At 36.7% G+C, this 19,708-nt stretch overlaps 1 protein-coding gene across 1 annotated transcript in view; it reads left to right on the top strand.

Moving 5' to 3' along the window:
* Positions 1-16,116, top strand: part of Tgfbr1 (transforming growth factor, beta receptor 1) — a 48,715-nt gene extending 32,599 nt beyond the window's left edge. Inside the window, exons 5-10 of the mRNA XM_013023241.1 lie at positions 464-694; positions 5,726-5,893; positions 6,681-6,837; positions 8,513-8,637; positions 9,797-9,927; positions 11,748-16,116. Coding sequence (XP_012878695.1) covers positions 464-694; positions 5,726-5,893; positions 6,681-6,837; positions 8,513-8,637; positions 9,797-9,927; positions 11,748-11,873 — 938 coding nt within the window. The 3' untranslated portion in view covers positions 11,874-16,116. The remainder of the gene's footprint in view (positions 1-463; positions 695-5,725; positions 5,894-6,680; positions 6,838-8,512; positions 8,638-9,796; positions 9,928-11,747) is intronic.
* The last annotated feature ends 3,592 nt before the right edge of the window (positions 16,117-19,708 follow it).

Below are 19,708 nucleotides of genomic sequence, written 5' to 3'. Positions count from 1 at the left end.
GCTCTACCACTTGAGCCACAGCACCACTTCCGGCTTTTTTCTTTTTGCTTATGTGGTGCTAAGGAATCGAACCCAGGGCCTCAGGTATGCAAGGCAAGCGCTGTACCACTGAGCCACCTTCCAAGCCCTATTTGTTCATTTTTATCACCTGCCTCTACTGCATACTTTTCCTACCTGTTGTATTTCTTTTTTCTACTTTGGTTCTGTCCCTGTGGTAAAGGACAGTCAAATTGAACTTAACTTACAATGCCTACCCTGACCTTATAGGCAGGAGTTTCTGGATTATTTTATTGTACTATTTTATTTATTGTTTTGTTTTGTAAATGTAGTCTATATCTCGTGACATTTAAGTTCCTTAAAGGTAGAATTTCAGGACACCTACTAAGTCATTCTATATTGTGTGTTATGGTTTTTTGAGGCACATATTTCTGATTATGTGAATACTATTTATTTTTGTCTTTAGGTCTACCACTGCTTGTTCAGAGAACAATCGCAAGAACAATAGTATTACAAGAAAGTATTGGCAAAGGTCGATTTGGAGAAGTCTGGCGAGGAAAGTGGCGGGGAGAAGAAGTTGCTGTGAAGATATTCTCCTCTAGAGAAGAACGTTCATGGTTCCGTGAGGCAGAGATTTATCAGACTGTAATGTTACGCCATGAAAACATCCTGGGATTTATAGCAGCAGACAATAAAGGTCAGTAGCATTTGCTAACTCTTACAGAGGGTAACAAAGTCTAGTTAAGCCTTTTTTAAAGATCCAACTACTAAGTCTTATTATATTTGGTGAGAAATAGATTTAGATCCTAAAGATGATACCCATTTAGTCAAATATAAACTTTAGGAAACAGATTCTTCTTCAAAATTGTCTTGAGCTGGACACCCATGGTTCATCCCTATAATCCTAGCTACTCAGGAGGCTGAGATCTGAGGATCACAACTCAAAGCCAGCCTGGGTAGGACTCTTATCTCCAATAAACCACCAGAAAACCGGAAGTGGTGCTGTGGCTCAAGTGGTAGGATGCTAGCCTTGAGCTGAAGAGCTGAGGGACAGCGCCCAGGCCCAGAGTTCAGGCCCCAATGCCAAAAAATAAAAAAGCAAGATTGTCTTACCTCATGACTAAATGGTTCTAAATCTCATATTGGCTTAAAATATAGAACTATAATAGCCACATACTTGTGTTATTTTAGTTCTGGGCAGTTAGTTGAATATTATAAGGTAGAAAAATGTATAAACTGTGGTTGGTCAAAATTTGAAGTAGAGTAGGGCTTAGATATTTGTTTCTTTGTAATTTCTTCCAACCCAGTAGGGTATTTTAGTATAATAGTATAATAGACCAATGACCTTATTTGGGGGAAGGTAAAAATAATTTATCAATATATTCTATATTCTGAGATAGTAGGGGATAAATATTCATCTTTAAGTAAGCTCTGTTAAGAAGAAATGGTCCTTCTCCAGCTGCCTGTCTGTTGTTAATTAGGTGGACACACCTATATCACAGGTGCAAGGCCAAGCCAAGTGCGATGCTGAAGGAGCAAGAGGCTGCCTCAATAGTCAGTGTGATGGTGATTGCAGCAGTGACTTCAGACTCTGCTTCACCTGCTTCCTGGGCCTCAGTCAGTACTTGTCTCCACAGTTCCTACTTCTACCACACATCATTCTGTCAGACTCATGTTGCGACCCTCCCCTCAACATCCTCACCCTACATCAAGTGTATTTCTCAGATTTTCTATTACACAACCAAATGAAAACAACTAAGCCAGATGCTGGTGGCTCACTCTTATTATATAGCTACTCAGAAGATTGAGATTTTGAGGATCACACTTCAAAACTAGTCCAGGCAAGAAAGTCCATGAAACTTACTTTCAATTAGCTACCAAAAAAGCTGCAAGTGGAGCTGTGGCTCAAGTGATAGAGCACTAGCCTTAAGCAATACTCAGGCACAACACCTAGGTCCTGAGTTCAAGCTACTGGAGTAGCAACAAAATTAAAAAAAAAAAAAAAAGCAAATTCTTACCATTTTTTGTAGCTTGGCCAGACCTTTAGGCATCATTCCTTCTATCTCCTTCATTTCCTTTAGTGGTATTTATTTCTTCACAATATTAACTGTTTGATCTCAGATGGTGGGTATGGATTTTTTTCACTTCTGTATTTTCAAATTATTTACAATAAGCATCTTTTACTTGGTTAAAAAATATATAAATGTATATGCTTTATATACATATATTTGCTTTATATATATACTTATATGTATATTTACAGGAAATGTCCAATGTGTGGAAAAGTAGAGAATAGTATGCTGCTTCTTCACCAGCCAGCTTCAGTTATCAGCTCACTGTCAATCACTGGTCTCTGATCTATTTACATCTAACCAAATTGTTTGTAACCAATCCCAGATTACCTATCTTTTCATCTATAAACATTTTAGTTTTAGCTGGGTGCTGGTGGCTCATGCCTGTAATCCTAGCTACTCAGGAGGTTGAGATCTGAGGATCATGGGTCAAAGCCAGCTGGGGCAGGATAGTCTGTGAGACTCTTATCTACAGTTATCCACCAGAAAACCAGAAAGTGGTACTGTGGCTGAAGTGGTAGAGTGCTCACCTTGAGCTGAAGAGCTCAGGGACAGCCCCTAGGCCCAGAGTTCAAGCCCCATGACCAGAAAAAAAAAAGGCAAAACCCCCATATTTCAGCTCTTATCTTTAAGTGATAAAAGAGTATCTTTTATGAAACAACCACTCTAAATGATTTTCAAATATCCTGTCTGGTTTAGCTCTGCAGTTGTCTCTTTCCAAAAAGACAGGTTGTTTATTCAGATATAGTCCCAAGTTCACATATTGCATTTGGTTGATACTTCTCATACGGCTCTTAAAAATCGTTGGTTTCCCTCAACTGTTTTAGTGTTTGTTTTTTTAAATTTATTTGCTGAAGAAAGTAGATGGTGCTGTGGGCTCATAAAATTCTGTAATTTGCTAATTACAAAGACAATATGGAATGTCTCTTAGTCATCTGTATTTTCTTTAAAACCTGGCTTTAGAGGCTCAATCTAATTGAAGTTTAGTGGTTTTCCCTAAATACATACTAAGTATATTATATACTTGTTAGAGCACAAGAGACACATAATGTTTGATTATGACAATAGACAGTGATTGGCTGTAGGCAGCAATAATCAGTGGCTACTAATACTTCAATATTATTTAAGTTTTTAAAAAATAAACAAAAATGATCACACTTGGACCAGTTCCTTTGTTCTTATTTTGTTCTTCCTTTGAGCTACTTAATTCTTCCCTCAATCCTTCCATAATCCTTTCCCTCTTACTCTCTTTCCTCCTTTTTGTTTATTTTTGAAACAAGGTTTTGCTATGTAGTCCAGGCTGGCTTGAAACTCTTTGTATAGGCAAGACTGGCCTCAACTTGTGATCCTCCTGCCTCAGCCTCCCAAGGCCTGGGATTAATGGCTCATTTACCACACTCAGCTTATTCTTGTTACTTTTTTCAGCATCTTACTGATTTTATAAGAAGGCTAGAATTCTACAAATACTGATTGTTCTCTTAAAGGTTTTTCTATTCTGATTTCAACTTCTAAGTGACTTAGATCTGTATTTTGAAGCTTAAATCTCACGTAGTAGGGCATGTAGTAGGGTATGTTGCAAGTTGCAGACACATGGGCAAAGAAGCCAGAGCTGCTGTGTCTGAACTGATTCATTTGTTAAAAAGCAGCAACTAGCCAGGTGCTAGTGGCTCACACCTGTAATCCTAGCTACTCAGGAGGCTAAGATCTGAGGATCACAGTTCAAAGACAGCCTTAGCAGGGAAGTCATGACAATCTAGGCCCTGAGTTGAAGCTTCAGGACTGGCACCAAAAAAGGAAAAGAAGAAAAATGAAAAAAGGGCTGGGATGTAGCTCAGAGGCGAAGCGCTTGCCTAGCAAGTGCAATATCCTGGGTTGAATCCCCAATACCAAGAAGAAAAGACCAAAAAACAAACTAACAAAAACAAAAAGAAAAAGTAACCACGTAAATGGATGCTGCCATCTGGTGGTCACTGTATGAACTACCTAGCTAGCCCTACTTGGTTCTTCCCTGTTCCTTTTATCTTCTTTGTCAAGGCTTTAATGGACTTTACTCAGAACCTAGATCTTCCAACCCCAGGTCCCTTTTCCTTTATCTTTATCTTATTGACTTGGCTAATTGCATCTCATACAGCCCTGTCCATGCTTTGTCTCCCTGGTCAGTTGCTTCATGAAAAATCTTTTCTTCTACCTACCTATGTTCTTTTTCATTTCATGTTTGTGAGCCTTTCAAAATTCAGTCATGGAAGCTAGTCATGTACTTACAGAAAAAGATGGTTTGTATAGAGTCATAAGGGTTATGAAAAAAAAGTTAGTTCTTTGGAAAATAATGAGAAAACCCCCTTTAGAATCTGAAAAGTTCCATCTCTTTCCTTAATCTCTTCTACTCAGTGCTGTTGTTCTTGAAGTAACAACCTTCAAAATAAAAAAATCATGAATGTCAATTTTTTCTTCAGTTTTATAGCCAATAGGAGGGGAAGAAACACACTTTAAGCTCTTAATTGCCAACCATTGTACTACCTGAAATTTGAAAGTCTAGTACTGTGGTCTCTTTGAAATCTTAAGTAAAACAGAGTAAGATATGATGATTTTTTTTTTTTTTGCCAGTCTTGGGGCTTGAACTCAGGGCCTGGGCACTGTCCCTGGGCTGCTTTTGCTCAAGGCTAGCACTCTGTTTATGTGGTACTGAGGAATCCAATCCAGGGCTTCATGCATGCAAGGCCAGTACTCTACCACTAAGCCACATTCCCAACCCAAGATATGATTCTTGTATAAAGAAAAAACAGAGGCCTTAGCTAAGAAACTTGTCTGTGATCATGTAATTGATAACAGGTTGGCCCTGGATCCCAACCCAGGTCAGAATGAGTAAAGTATAGATCTTTTACTGAATTACTCTGTCTCTTAAAGTTGTAAGGCATTTTTTTTCTTTATAATTCTGTATTTTTCTAGTTCCTATCTTTTGTGGACTGGTCTAACCTAGGAGCCCATCTAGCATCTTTACCATTTCAAATTCATCTAACAGCTTGCAAAGGAACTTTAGAATTCATATTCATGGACCTTGGGTATAACTAGGTTCAGTCTGCTTATGTCATAGGCACTGCTTTGTTGTTGTTGTTTTTTAAACCAACTTCTTACTTGGTATCTTTGTGAACTATATCCATGGTCTTTGGCTAAAGATCATCACTATTAATGGAGGCTCATTGTCTTCTTGTCTACCCTTCTAACCCCATTGTGGTCAAGTAGGCTCCCTGATACTTCTCAGTTCCTTCCCTGTTGCTAGGGGTTTGGGGTTTTTTTTATTTCCTTTTACTTTTTTATTTTTAAAAACTGGAGTAGAACTCCTAATCTGGCCCCAATCTAGGCATTTAAAATTCCAGACTTGCTACTGTGTCAACTGACTACAATTCATTGGCTCCTTAATATTATTTATCCTTGTGTTATCTCAAGAATAAATGGATTACTCTGAGTATCTAAAGAATGTGTATGTAAAAGTATAGAACAAATGTCAATATATAACAGATTGTGAAGGAAATTCAAACTTAAGGGGGAATCAAGTTGTAGTAGTATGATATGGAGTTGAGAGTAATAGTGATTTGTGACTTTGAATATATAAGCCATAGTTTCTACAACTCAGCTGAAACATCATTATTGTTTTGCAGACAATGGTACATGGACTCAGCTCTGGTTGGTGTCAGATTATCATGAGCATGGCTCCCTATTTGATTACTTGAACAGATACACAGTAACTGTGGAAGGAATGATCAAACTTGCTTTGTCCACAGCAAGTGGTCTTGCCCATCTTCACATGGAGATTGTTGGTACCCAAGGTAACTCTTCAAATAGTTATTATTTAAACTTTAGATTATCATGAATCTAATGTGTATTAAATAGAAGTCAGCCTCAGTAGGGGTATTTAGATAGATTTTATTTTCTTGAAAACAACGTTTCTGTAGAAATATCTCAGTGTTAAAAGCCTGGGAATTTGTTTAGAGATTTTTTTTTTTTGTAGGCATTATAACAACATGGGTATTTTTGTGAATTCTTAAAAATGTAGCATTCAAGCTGGGTGCTGGTGGCTCATGCCTGTAAAGCTAGCTACTCAAGAGGCTGAGATCTGCCAGCTGGACAGAAAAGTCCATGAGACACTTAACCTCTGGTCCTGAGTTGAATCCCAGTATTGATGCATGCATGTGCATGCATGCATGTGCGTGCACACGTGCACATGTGCGCACGCACACACGCGTGCACACACACACACACACACACACACACACTTGGGATATCAGTCTGTAATTAGGTTTCTTGTAAAGAATTCATAAGACACCAATAAACCAATAACTCTTTTCATCTTCAGTTTTTTTCACTATAAGTCTTTGAGACTTATGTTCTTTGAGCATCATATTTTGGCCCATCATATCGTTTCCATTTTCTTTAAAGACAGAATTTCAGCAACTTTTGGTGTAGTGAGTCACTTGGTTGTTTAGTAAAAGTCTAAGTGTTGCAGTGATGTGGTAGAAAAGCTTTCATGACTGGAGGATGACTTTTGAGCCTAAAGGGGATGGTTGTGACTGATAATTCTTCTTAATAAATCATGTTTAATTTTTGGTTCTTTAGGAAAACCAGCCATTGCTCATAGAGATTTGAAATCAAAGAATATCTTGGTGAAGAAGAATGGAACTTGCTGTATTGCAGACTTAGGACTGGCAGTAAGGCATGATTCAGCTACTGATACAATTGATATAGCTCCAAACCACAGAGTAGGAACAAAAAGGTACACTTGTGAATAAGTGGTATTTAATGATTCTTGAAATCAGTTTCTTTTCCTTCTTCTAATTAGTATGTGTGTGTCTTTTCTGAAATTCAAACTTGGTACTTTATTGGACTGGCCATAGGAATATAGTGTCATGGTCTTTTCTGTTCTGAAGCCAAGATTACCTGACTAGTAAGGTGTCTGATAATAAAAGACAGCACTTCCAGAAAATATTTTCATTAATTAGATTAGTTGTAATAGTAACTGATTTTTGTAGGTTATTGTCTATTCACCACCATCTTAGTAGGTTTCGTGTGTGTGTGTGTGTGTGTGTGTGTGTGCTCACTCGTATGCATGCACGCATGTGCCTATCCTTATTTAATGCCTTCCTCAAATGCTGTATTGTAGCTAGTCCAACTGTTTGTATATATTAGCTTACCTGTCTTCCTTAGAATTTGTATGTGTTGTGTCCTTTGCTTTTTTTTTTTTTAACTTACATCCTTCTTTTCTTATAGAAAGTCTTTTCTGAACCTCACTCTTGAAAAGTTTTTTTTCTGATGTCAGTCCAGGAAGGGCTATCATAGCACAGTGAACCTACACCATTGAGGCATTTTCCATATTATGCTGTAACTGTCCATTTATGTATGTGTCTTGTATGTTCTGTTGGATTGCAAACTGCTTGTTTGCAGCCTTGTAGTGCAAGTATCCATCACAGTGCCTACCTGGCATGTGGGAATCTTTTCAAGAGAACCTATTGAGGTAACCCTACCATTAATTCACAGATGAGGAAACTACCTTGTAGAAGTTAAGAATATGAACAATTCATATGGATGGTAACCTGAAGAGCTCAGATTTCTGACCCCAAAGCCTTTGTTTTTACCAAGCAGAACATTTCTTCAAAACTACTGCTTAGACCTTGAACAATGCCAGCAGCTTTAGCCTGTCTAAAATGTACTTAGATTTCCAGATGCAGTGAGTATTCAGAACTCTCCATTGGCTTAAGAGATCCTCAACAGAGGTAGCTGCAAGTCTTCATGCAAGTCTTATAGGTCTTGACCTATAACCTTTGTAGGGTCTTTGAAACTTTATAACCTTGTAATGTAGTTTCAGCGTGAAAGCTTGCACACATTTTTATCTGTTTGTTCCCTGAAGTCTCTGCCATTCTTTAAATCCTGCTTTAGTTTAATTATTGTTACAAATTAAAATACATAGTCCTAGCATACGTAGTACATGAAGCTGGTATTCATGTGGTTATATTTAGTTATAATTGTTGTATATGTGTCTTCATAAGCCAAAATCAGATTTCAGGTAGTTTGAGAACTCAGGGTGAAACTATCCTTAAGGTTAAAACTGCTGTTTCAGCATTTCTTGGGATTTAATAGATGTCATTTATTTACAAACTGGCCTGGGTTTTCAGATATTTTTCTTGAGTCTGGTATGATCTCATTTTTGTAAATTGTGTGTACGTATATGTATAGAGAAATGTTGGAAAGGATGTTCATTCAAATGTTAATACTGGAGGTAAAAGGATATTTTACTTTGTACTTTATGTATTTAGGAAAGTTTTTTAAAAAATTGGAATGTGAACTATTTTTTTAAAGTTAATAATCATCTTGTACCCCTAAGAAATTTTTTTTAAAAGTTAAAAAATAATATGGCTGCTATTGAACAAAGTAGAATTTTGTCTTCTTTTTAGGTACATGGCTCCTGAAGTTCTAGATGATTCCATAAATATGAAACATTTTGAATCCTTCAAACGTGCAGACATCTATGCAATGGGCTTAGTATTCTGGGAAATTGCACGACGATGTTCCATTGGTGGTAAATGGCTCTTCTTTTTCCTTACAGTCCATTATGAGCAGAAGTTGTTCAAGAATTGACTTCATTTTATTGAATGAAATTCTACAGTTAACAGTCTGACAGGTGATCACTGAGAGTGCCAGAAGAAAAATGATGCTAAAACATGGAGTAAAGGAAATGACAAGCCATGCCAGTGCATAGCTGTATCCTAGTATTGACTTTGTTTCCATTTGACTCTCAGGCAGCATCAGAACTCAGTCTTTCATTATCTTGGACTGTGGTTATTAGAATGAATGGCTGCTTGTGAAGTCATGCAGAACTGGACCTTGTCAAACTTTTTTTCCCTTGAGATTGTGGTTATTTCCACCAGCTTGAGTAATATAGTAGTAATGCAGTTACCACTACATTAGATTAGGTTTCATTTTAGATGAGAGCATTTATCAGTGTTTACTGAAGAAACAATATCTTACCAGGTGCAGGTGGCTTACACTATATTTCTAGCTATTCAGGAGGCTTAGATCTGAGGGTTGTGGTTCAAAGCCAGCTGAGGCAGGAAAGTCTGTGAGACTCTTCTCTCCAGTTAACACCAAAAAAAGTTGTAAGTGGTGCTGTGGCTTAAGTGATGGAGTGTGGCCTTGAACACTCCAGGCTCTGGGTTCAAGCCCAGAACTGGCACACAAATTAAAAAAAAATATCTTAGGCTTTGAGATCTCCAGCCTTGGCTGAAACCTAGGACTGACCCAAGGCATTGAGGGACAGAGTATGGGAATTGTAGCAAATAGACATAGTATTGAGGGATACAAGTAGAAGGGACTTTGATTTCAGAGTTCCCTTACAGAGTTCATATTTCATTGATAAAGACTGTATATTCCAGTACCCAGAAAGAGGCTTGTACAATCATTGAACAAAACCTTATTTGCTCTCAAATAGGGTTTTAGGGGAAAATGTCAACCTGATCAGTATAGCTCATAGTTAGCCCTCATTATAAATAACTTTTGTCAATCTCATGGCTATGCTTAATTTCAAGGTGTGGGCCAAATGGTATCTTAGTTGTGGCTGATACAGATAAGTGCTTTGTTCTAATATCTGATTTAGTAATGGGTCATTGTAACAGTCCTCTTAGGTGATACTTGTAATTGTGTGTCATTGGCTGAAATAGATTTTTTTGTAACCACTGTAGGAATTCATGAAGATTACCAACTGCCTTATTATGATCTTGTACCTTCTGATCCATCGGTTGAAGAAATGAGAAAAGTAGTTTGTGAACAGAAGTTAAGGCCAAATATTCCTAACAGATGGCAAAGCTGTGAAGTGAGTATTTCTCCTTGACACGAATCCATTTTCTAAATTGCTTGTGTTTAGTATGAAGAAATTTTGTTTCTTAAGGAAAACAGACTAGAATTAGAATTTAATTTTCTTTCTTTTTCAAAGCATTTAAACCAATGAATTAAAGTAGTATGCTTTTCATGTTCAACTTTAAGTACATTAAAAGGATCAGAGAGTATTTGTAATGGCCATTGGCAGATCTCAACATTATTAGATCTGCCAGATGAAATAAGACTACTTTTAGGTGAATATCTCCCTCCCAAGAGTGCAACCTAAAGTTACTGGACAGATACTCCGTAGGAATTAGGAGACCTGTATTCTAAATTGTCTGGCTTCTATTTCACAGTGGAACTTTGGACAGATCACTTTACTTCTCTGAACTCAATATCCCTTTGTAAGATGAAGAACTTGTCTAAGATGATTATGAAGCAGTTGCCATTGATTTTGGGTTCTTATTTATCTGATGCCCCAGTAACTGTTAACCAAGAGTTTGGGGAAAATGCTTTCCAACAGTGTCAACACCTTCTCATTCCTAGCTTTTACAAAAAGTTTTGAAAAACTGTGGCAGTTGTTGTAGTGATGTAGCTTTTAGATCTGACATTTTGTAGCTTAGGAGTAAAAAGGTGGTCATGTAAGTAATTGGTTCTATATCTTAAAATAATGTAGGACTCCAGGGAAACTGTATCATACAAAGTATGTTACCTCCATAAATAATTAAGTATTCAGGCAGGCACAGAAGAGAAACAGGTCATCATTGTTAGAGAATTTGTATGTAACGTCATTTGATAAATGATAATATCTGAACATTTTTTTTTTTGGTCGGTCGTGGGGCTTGAACTCTGAGCCTGGGCGTTGTCCCTCAGCTCTTCAGCTCAAGGTGCGCGCTCTACCACTTGAGCTACAGCGCCACTTCTGGTTTTCTGATGGTTTATTGGAGATAGGAGTCTCATGGTCTCTCCTGCCCGGGCTGGCTTTGAACTGCGATCCTCAGATCTCAGCCTCCTGAGTAGCTAGGATTACAGGCGTGAGCCACCAGCGCCTGGCTTTGAACATTTTTTCTATGAAAAGTTTTAAGTTCATAGCAAAATTTAAGGCACACGGGTTACCCATATGTCTCACCCCCACACATGTATTACCCTTTATCTTCCAGATAGTCCATTGGTCACAAATGATGAGCCTATTTTGATATATCACAATCACTTGCACTGCATTGGGGTTCACTGTTATTATTGTGTATTCTATTACTTTGGACAAGTGATAACTGTATAATTATCATTTTATGTAGCAGCAAACAGAAAATTTTCATGGTTCTAAAACCTCACTAAGTTTTTATAGGTTCAAGTCACCACATAAGCTTCATCTTTCTGCTTTCTGTTTTTTCATTTGTGCATGCTTCTATATTGATCTTTTGGGGGAACCAGTCTCTTGGCTCCTTCCTCTTCAGCTACTCACATTTCCAAAGGACATTCTTTTGTTTTTTGGTTAGTCACAGAGTTGCAGTTAATTTCTCAGCAGGAGCAGATTCATTCTTTGTCTTGTCAGCACTGGTTTAAGGTTCAACTTTTTTTAACCTTTTGAGTCTACTAAGTAAGTTTCCCTTGACTATCTAACAGCTGGCACTCCTACCATTTCACATGGAAACGGAAGTCATTTCCATTCATTTGCTACTAGAAGTAACACTAAAACAAAATCATGTGTGTATATGATTTTAAAAGAAAATTTACAGGTAGGGATTCTAACCCAGATGAATGGTTTGTGCATTAATTAGTAATATGCATTAATTATTTTTCTTACATTTCTTGTAGGCCTTGAGAGTGATGGCTAAAATTATGAGAGAATGTTGGTATGCCAATGGAGCAGCAAGGCTGACTGCTTTGCGGATTAAGAAAACTTTGTCACAACTCAGTCAACAGGAAGGCATCAAAATGTAATTCTGCAGCTTTGCTGGAACTCTACTTTTTCCCAGATCTTCTCCTGGGTTTTCATTTGGGAGGTCAGTTGTTCTACCTCACTGAGAGAGAACAGAAGATATTGCTTCCGTTTGCAGCAGTGTAATAAGGTCAATTGAAAACTTCCCAGGATTTCTCTGGACCCAGGAACAGCCATGTGGGTCTTTTCTGTGCACTATTCAAAGCTTCTTTCCCAGGAAAGTTTCAAAATATTGTGTAGTCTACCTTTAGTTTTTATTAACAAAACTTTTTTTTTAAAAAAGATGATGCTGGTCTTAACTTTGGGTAACTCTACTTTGTTGAAGATCAACTTTGAGGGAAAAGGAGCTGGATTGTTGAGTTACGTAAAACATTTATTTTTCAAGAAAATGATTTACTCCTGGTTAGTACATTCTCAGAGGATTCTGAACCACTAAAGAGTTTCCTTCAGACTTTGAATGTAGTCTTCTATAGTTTTTCAGGATCTTAAAACTAACACTTATAAAACTTGTATTTTGAGTCTAAAAATGACCTCATATAGAGGTGAGGAACATAATTTATGCAATTGTATTTTGTATACTATTATTGTTCTTTCACATATTCAGAACACTACATGCCTTCAAAATGGGATTGTACTATACCAGTAAGTGCCACTTCTCTGTCTTTCTAATGGAAATGAGTAGAACTTAAAGTCTCTGTGTTAAATCCTTTAGTGTTTGAATTCAAGAAGTTATTTATGGGGTAACACAAACTTTTTGTTGTTGTTTTTAGAAGGGTTTTGTGGTATGTTGTCAGTATTCCATTTTGAAAATGCCTTTTTCCTACCGAAATGTGCTTGAAACACTAAAGAAATGCAGTGGCATTAATAAGTAAATGGTTATCATGGTCATGTTGGAATATTCTCACATTGAGCTTTTTAGTTTGGTTGTATTATCTGAGTAACTTCAAAAAGTCAAGTGGCACTCTAGATGCTTACAGTGCTCTAATAATTGTTCCTTTATAGCAAACAGACTGTTATCTATATGGAGAAGTTTTGTCTAGCTGCTTGTGAAAAGTTGTGTGGTATTCTATAAAGCCATTTTTTTCTTTATCTCATCAAAGACAGTGTTATTTTTTTTAAGAAAGTAATTACACTGAAGATTAGGATGTGGGTAATGTTAAATACTAGGCTTTTTTCTAGGCAGGCAGTGATAGATTGAATAGATGTGTTTGGTGGTCGCATAGTCACACTTTTTACTTAGTGTGTTTGGTGGATTCTCTGTGAGGTTAGAAAAGAGTAAGCTTCACTTTGAGAAAGGCAGCTGTTAATTCAGTCTTTACTTATCTCATGCAGATGTTGCAACTGATTGATCTACATGGTTACGTAATAAATTCAGTGCTCCTCTAATAATAGGAGAGGTAGTAGCTAAAGGACATTCTGAGTAGAGGTTTTACACTTAAGGATATTTTTTAATTAAAAATACATGTTCAAAGTAAACTTGTCATGGTTTTTTCATGTGAAGTTGAAATTAGCTTGTTAGTGACTGTTTTTTTACTTCCAGTTCTGTAAGTGTTTTCAGGGCTTTTACAGTTTTCGAAGGCTTTTTTTTTTTTTTTTTTTTTTTAACACTGTGATCTCATTCAGAAGGGGAGAACTGGCTGTGAGACCAGGCTTTGATTTCTGTGTTGTCAGTTCCCCATAAAGGGGTCAGAAGAACCTTTTACTGTATTTGGGTCAGGAAGAGATTGTGAATGCCTGAATAAGGTACATTCTGATAATGTCTTATCTGTTACACATAGAATAAATTTGGAAGACTATTTGGTCTTAAAACCAAAGCAGTTTTTGAATGAATGACTTATAGGAATTTAGTGTCAGGAACATAATGGGGAAAATTTGCTTAGAAGTCAGTATTTTGACTACAAATTAGAGTTTTCTCTGTCGTTACCATGATTTCATTGGAGTAAATAAGTTTGAGAAGTTTGTTTTTCATAGTTGTTTTATACTTACCTGCTTAATAAGCTCTAGTTCTATGATCAGGTACTGTTTTGGGGTATTTTGTTTGCTATTTCTAAGCCTTTAAGACCTGCTTTATGAAGCCCAGGGGACCAATGCATTTTATCACTAAAACTATTTTTGTATAATTTTAAGAACATGCCAAAAGTTGTCTGATTTAAAGTTGTAATACATGATTTCTCACTTTCATATGGGGTAATTAATGTTTGCTAAAGATATTCCTTATAACATCAAAGATTGAGTTACAATTACACTGTTCTTGCCTTTGTGGATAAATGTACTTTTGATATATCAGGGATTTTTTTTTTAAGTTGGAATTTAGTTCTAAATTGAGTTTACATGTTACTATGCTAATTTCCTTTTTGGGGGTAAGGATAGCTTGATGAATCTCAATTGACTAAAATTGAAAATAAAATTAACTTAAAAAATGTCATAGAACATTTACTGTGGCCATAATAGAAAATAAATTTGACTTGAATAATACTTCAGTCCCACAAAAACAAAATTCTTGTTTATACTGCCTATCTAAAGATGCTTAATTTCTAAGATTTAACATGACTAAAATGTATCTTCTGGCAAATTAACCTACTTATGTACTCTTGCCAATACTCCAGAGTAGTGACAGAGAAAGAAGTGTGACTTACTGGAGTATAGATATCCCTGGTTCTTCCTTCATATTTTCAGCTCTGTTTCTCCCAGTCTACCTTTCTGCTTGCCCCTGAGAGACCCTTTTCCAACCTCAGCCTTTTGACCAAAGGGTTGCTTTTGAGTCTTAAGGGTAAAATGGTTGATGGAAATTGTGGGACATACTTTCATTACCTTGAGTTGTTGGATGTGGTAGGTAGTAGTCTCTGGGTCTGGACAGTAAATGAAAGAGGCCTGGGGATGCTCCTGCCAATTGCTTTGCTTTGACTCTTTGCCATGGATAAGAAATAGGATGACTGCAAGGTAGCAGCTGTGGCAATGGAAGTTGTGACAGAAGCAAAGGCCTGTTGTAGTCCCTTGAAGGACCACAGAGTGTGAAGAGCTGAGCTTGCAATTCTGCTGTAATGATAGTGCTCAAGAAGTGCCTTGAGTTAATAAACAGTGCCCCGGCCACCAAGAATTCCAGATTTCAGTTCTCACTGCAAAGTGTAAGTCGTCACCTAACCACAGTGCACACATGTGTGAGCACTTTTTTTTCTCTGAGAACTGTCATATATTGACTGTTTTGTAAAATAAAGTACTAATAAGCATGCACAACAAAATCAGTATCCCTCTAGACATATCAAAAGTTTATTTTCCATGCACTAAAGTAATGATTGTAAGTCAGTTGTTTCTTTTGTTTCATGATTGTGGCAGTGTTTTGACTACAAGGCATGGGGATTCCAAGTGCTGGTTCTTTCATAAGTCTGTAGAAAATACTCAAATATTTAGAGATTCTGAAGAATATTTCTAGATGTGTACTGCAGCTTAGTAAGTCTGGTTTGGATGCTGGAGTACCAAGAGCCCTCTTTCTAGGAATGCTGTGAGGATTATCATTATGATATTTTTAGTCTTGTTACATAATCTTATTTGTAAACGTAAACTTAAAAAATATGGTTAATAACATTGAACCTGTTTCTTAACACTTAAAAAACTTCAGTGAATTTGTTTTTTTTTTTTGATAAGATTTGTGAATTGAGTATCACGCACCATGTTTTGATACCCCCTTTTCACGTTGTGCCAATGGAATGGGGTATTTAATATTTCTTTATATGTCAAGGAGATGCTTCAAAATGTCAATTGCTTTAAACTTAAATTACCTCTAAGAGACCAAGGTACATTTACCTCATTGTGTATATAATGTTTAATATTTGTCAGAGCATTCTCCAGGTTTGCAGTTTTATTTCTATAAAGTATGAGTGTTATTTTGCAAAATTACTGAACGGTACTGTATTGTTTATATTTGTACCCCAAATAACATCATCTAGACTGTTTTTTATTGTACTTGTGCAAATTTTTTTGAATTTTGTCAGTGTAAGCTTTGCCCTTTAAGGTATGTACAGAACATGTCCATATAAATTTTCATTTAAGTTGAATGATTTTCAGATGCCTGTAAAAGAGGAGAGAACATAAATTGCATTTCCCCATAAGTCTTTAAAAACTATATATTGTATTTGTAGTAATATTCCATATGATTGTAAATAGGAGATAGAAGAGTGATGCTTATGTAAGTTCTTAACACTACAGTAGAAAAATGGAAACAATGCAAATAAATTCCTCTTTCCCAAATGCCAATGGCTGCATTCTTTTCTGGAGGCTGGGTATGAATAAGCTTCCAGCTCATTCAGGCTATTGTCAGAATTCATTCCATTCTATTCCATGGGATTGTAGGACTGAAGTCTCCATTGCTCTGCTGATGTTTGGCCAAACATCAATCTTAATTGCCTCAAGACCCTCTCTTCTATCATTAACACCACTCACAAAAGGTGAGTCCTTTGTATACTTCCTTTCTCTGATCACCCTTCTGCCTCAACCCTCCTCTAGTTATTCCACTGCCTCTAAATCCTCTGCTTTTAAGAGTTCATCTTATTTTACTGGGCCCATTTAGAAAAATGCAGGATAACCTCCCTAGTTAGTAGCTTCTATTGAATATGCAAAGTCCTTTTACAGCAGTACCAAGATTTGTGCTGGATTAAATAATTAGAAGATGGGAATCTTTGAGATAGATATATTTACCTGCTATAATAAATAGGTTTAGTTTTCCTTCTTGAAGTGGCATTAAATTATATAAAACTAATTATAACACTATTGTGAGGTATATATCAGAGGTGCAGTGTAGAACTAAAGTGATATTAGAACAAAGCTATTTTTATTGGAATTACATTAGCCTTAATCTAGAGAAGACTAGGATAATTTGAGACACATATTATTGCAGCAACCACTGAAACATACTAAAAAAAATGAATTGGAATGGCAGCATACTAAAAATAGGAAACATAAAAGGCAGAAAGATGTATTTCTGTGTCTGATAGATCTCCCCAAATCCTGGTTATTTCTTAAACCCTCTAGACTTTCTAGAAAAACTGGTGAGTGCCAGCCCACAAACTGACATAGTACCAGAAGACAAGCATTCTCTGTATGCCCAAGGAAACCAAAATAAGGACAGGAAGCAGATGGACTGTGGGTGGGCAGACCAAGCAGTTTCTGGAAAAGGGTTACAATTACAAAGAGGATTGTGCTGAGGCTTGAATGTGTTGACCCATTTGCAGATCTAAGACAATACTGGCTATTAAGATGTGCAAGCATTTTTAAATTGCAAGAAGATAAGAAGAGAAAAGGCTAAGCTATCTGTTCTCAAGTTTATATTTGTTTTAAAGACAAAAGTCATGAGGTCAAAGTCACTTCAAAGACGATGAACCAGAGAAGCAGAAATACATTAGATATGAAATGAACTGAACACTCAAAGGCTAGAATTGATCAAGATCATTAAAATAAAAAATAATATCAACTATCTGGGATCCGCAGAGGCACACTTTAGCTTCAGAAGCCAGTCTGGGAAGAAAAAGCACAGAAAACTCAATCTCCAGCTTATTAACCAGCAGAAGGCAGAAAGCAGAGCTGTTGCTCAAGTGGCAGAGTGACAACTAAGTGAAAAAATAATGGATGGTGCTCAGTCCTTGAGTTCAAGCCCCAGTACATACACATAAACATGACACTGCTGTTGGCTAATTTGTCCTGATATAACTCCCATCAGAACAATACATTTTTCCCCCATGTGTGCATAAAGCATTGGCATGAAAGACCATATGCTGTGCCATAAAACAAGTTGGAAGGAATTTTTTTTTTATATTGTTAGGTTTTTAAAAAGAGGTAGAGCTGAGTAAGAACTGCACCAGCACGCACGTGGTATTCAGGTAAGGGGTAGGTTTATTCAGTAGACCTGATGGGACCAGGCAAGGTTGGCACTCCACGTGGCTGGGAAAGGCCTGGGAATGAGAGAGAGCTGGGAAAGAGAGGAAAGAGCTAGAAAAGAGCAGAGAGAGGGGTAGGAACAGTAGCACGCACGTGGTATTCAGGTAAGGGGTAGGTTTATTCAGTAGACCTGCTGGGACTAGGCAAGGTTGGCACTCCACGTGGCTGGAAAAAGAGAGGAAAGAGAGAAAAGAGCTAGAAAAGAGCAGAGAGAGGGGTAAGACAGTAGCACTCACGTGGTATTCAGGTAAGGGGTAGGTTTATTCAGTAGACCTGCTGGGACCAGGCAAGGTTGGCACTCCACGTGGCTGGGAAAGAGAGGAAGGAAAGAGCTAGAGCAGAGAGAGAGCAGAGAGAGCTAGAAAAGAAGAGCAAGAGCAAGAGCTGGAAGGAATTTTAAAAGGACTGATATAATAGAAAATAAATTGAAACTAAGAAGTGGTCAACACATTTTGCAGGTCTTGAAATATACAAACACTTTTAAATAACCAATGTAGAAATTTCAATGTATAATGAAGATAATTTCCACTGAATGATAATGAAATGCAGCTAGAGTAGTGATTTAATGAAAATTTTGTAGTTTTTAAAATGAATACCTTAAGAAGATAATGAAGATAATAAATATAAATGCAAAAATCTTTAAGAAAAACACAGTGTTAACAATCCAACAACAAATAAGGAAGTTTATATACTAAGATCAAATGAGGTGTGTCCTATCACTGCCAGCCCCATTTAATATCCAAAAATCTGGATTATTCATTATGGATTCCATATCCAAAGGCACATGGTACCACAAAGACCACTAGGTGTATCAAGTTAGTGCAGTGCTGTTCTGTAGTGCTTGATATAATTTACCCAGAATGCCCACTCAACTTCCACTAACGACAAGCTATTCTAAAACAAATTTAAAACTTCACGCAACACTACTGGCCCTTTTTGGGTTAGGAGGGTTTCTATAACTCTTATTTTTCTCTTGGGACACCATTTGTTTTGGAAGAGTCATATTTTTACAAAAAGAGGTGGAAATGCTTATCAGATCACATGATGGATCTAAACACAGCTGATGAGAATGTAGTATTGAGTTTCCCATCAACTGAACTGCATATCTTGTGTACAGGAGCCCTAAATTTTATTCTGTTTTTGAGATTTTGAAATTCCTTTTTCTTTTTTACTGTGTTTGGTCAAATCTACATATAATCTACAAATAAGGAAGGGTTAATGTTTCAAATTATGAGAAGAAATGATAGAGCACATGATTGACTAAATAGAGAGCGTTTGATAGGATATAACATCCATCTACAAATAGGATGAGTATTACTGGACAAATTTGATGTAGAATTCTCAGTCTAATGAAAACCATCAGTGAGAAGCCCACAGCTAATGTATTTAATGGTGAAGAGAATGATTTTCTACTTAAATCAGGAACAAGGAAAGATTGTCTACTTCAGAGAAAAATAATGTGCAAAGCCCTCACTCCTCCCCTCCAAAAACTAAAATGCATTCAGATTAGAAAAAAAAAAAGTTAAAAGTATCATCAGAAGTAACAATCTTGTGTGATCCTAATGAAAATTGAAATTATACTAGCAGTGACAATTCCCCAGGAATTAAAAAGAAAACTCGCATAACAGAATTAAGAAATTTACTAATTTATTTCTCTAGAAAATAATGAGTAGAGACTGCCCATATTGGTTAGAGGTTTCTACTAGTACACAGACTTCTCAAAGTGGATTACAAGTGCAACTATACCCTGGACGACGTGTTCCAGCGGAACTGGAATCCGTAGATATCCGCCACTGATGCCCAGCTAGGAGCTTAAAAACAAAAATAAAAACAAAACAACCTTGACAAGATTCTAAAACACACTGAAATAAGAAGAATCCAAAATAGTCAAAATACTTTGAAAATAAAG

This window comes from Dipodomys ordii, unplaced genomic scaffold (genome assembly GCF_000151885.1).
Source record: "Dipodomys ordii isolate 6190 unplaced genomic scaffold, Dord_2.0 Scaffold67, whole genome shotgun sequence".
Lineage (NCBI taxonomy): Eukaryota > Metazoa > Chordata > Mammalia > Rodentia > Heteromyidae > Dipodomys > Dipodomys ordii.
Note: the sequence above shows the minus strand (reverse complement) of the source record. Positions and strands in the feature narration are given on the sequence as shown.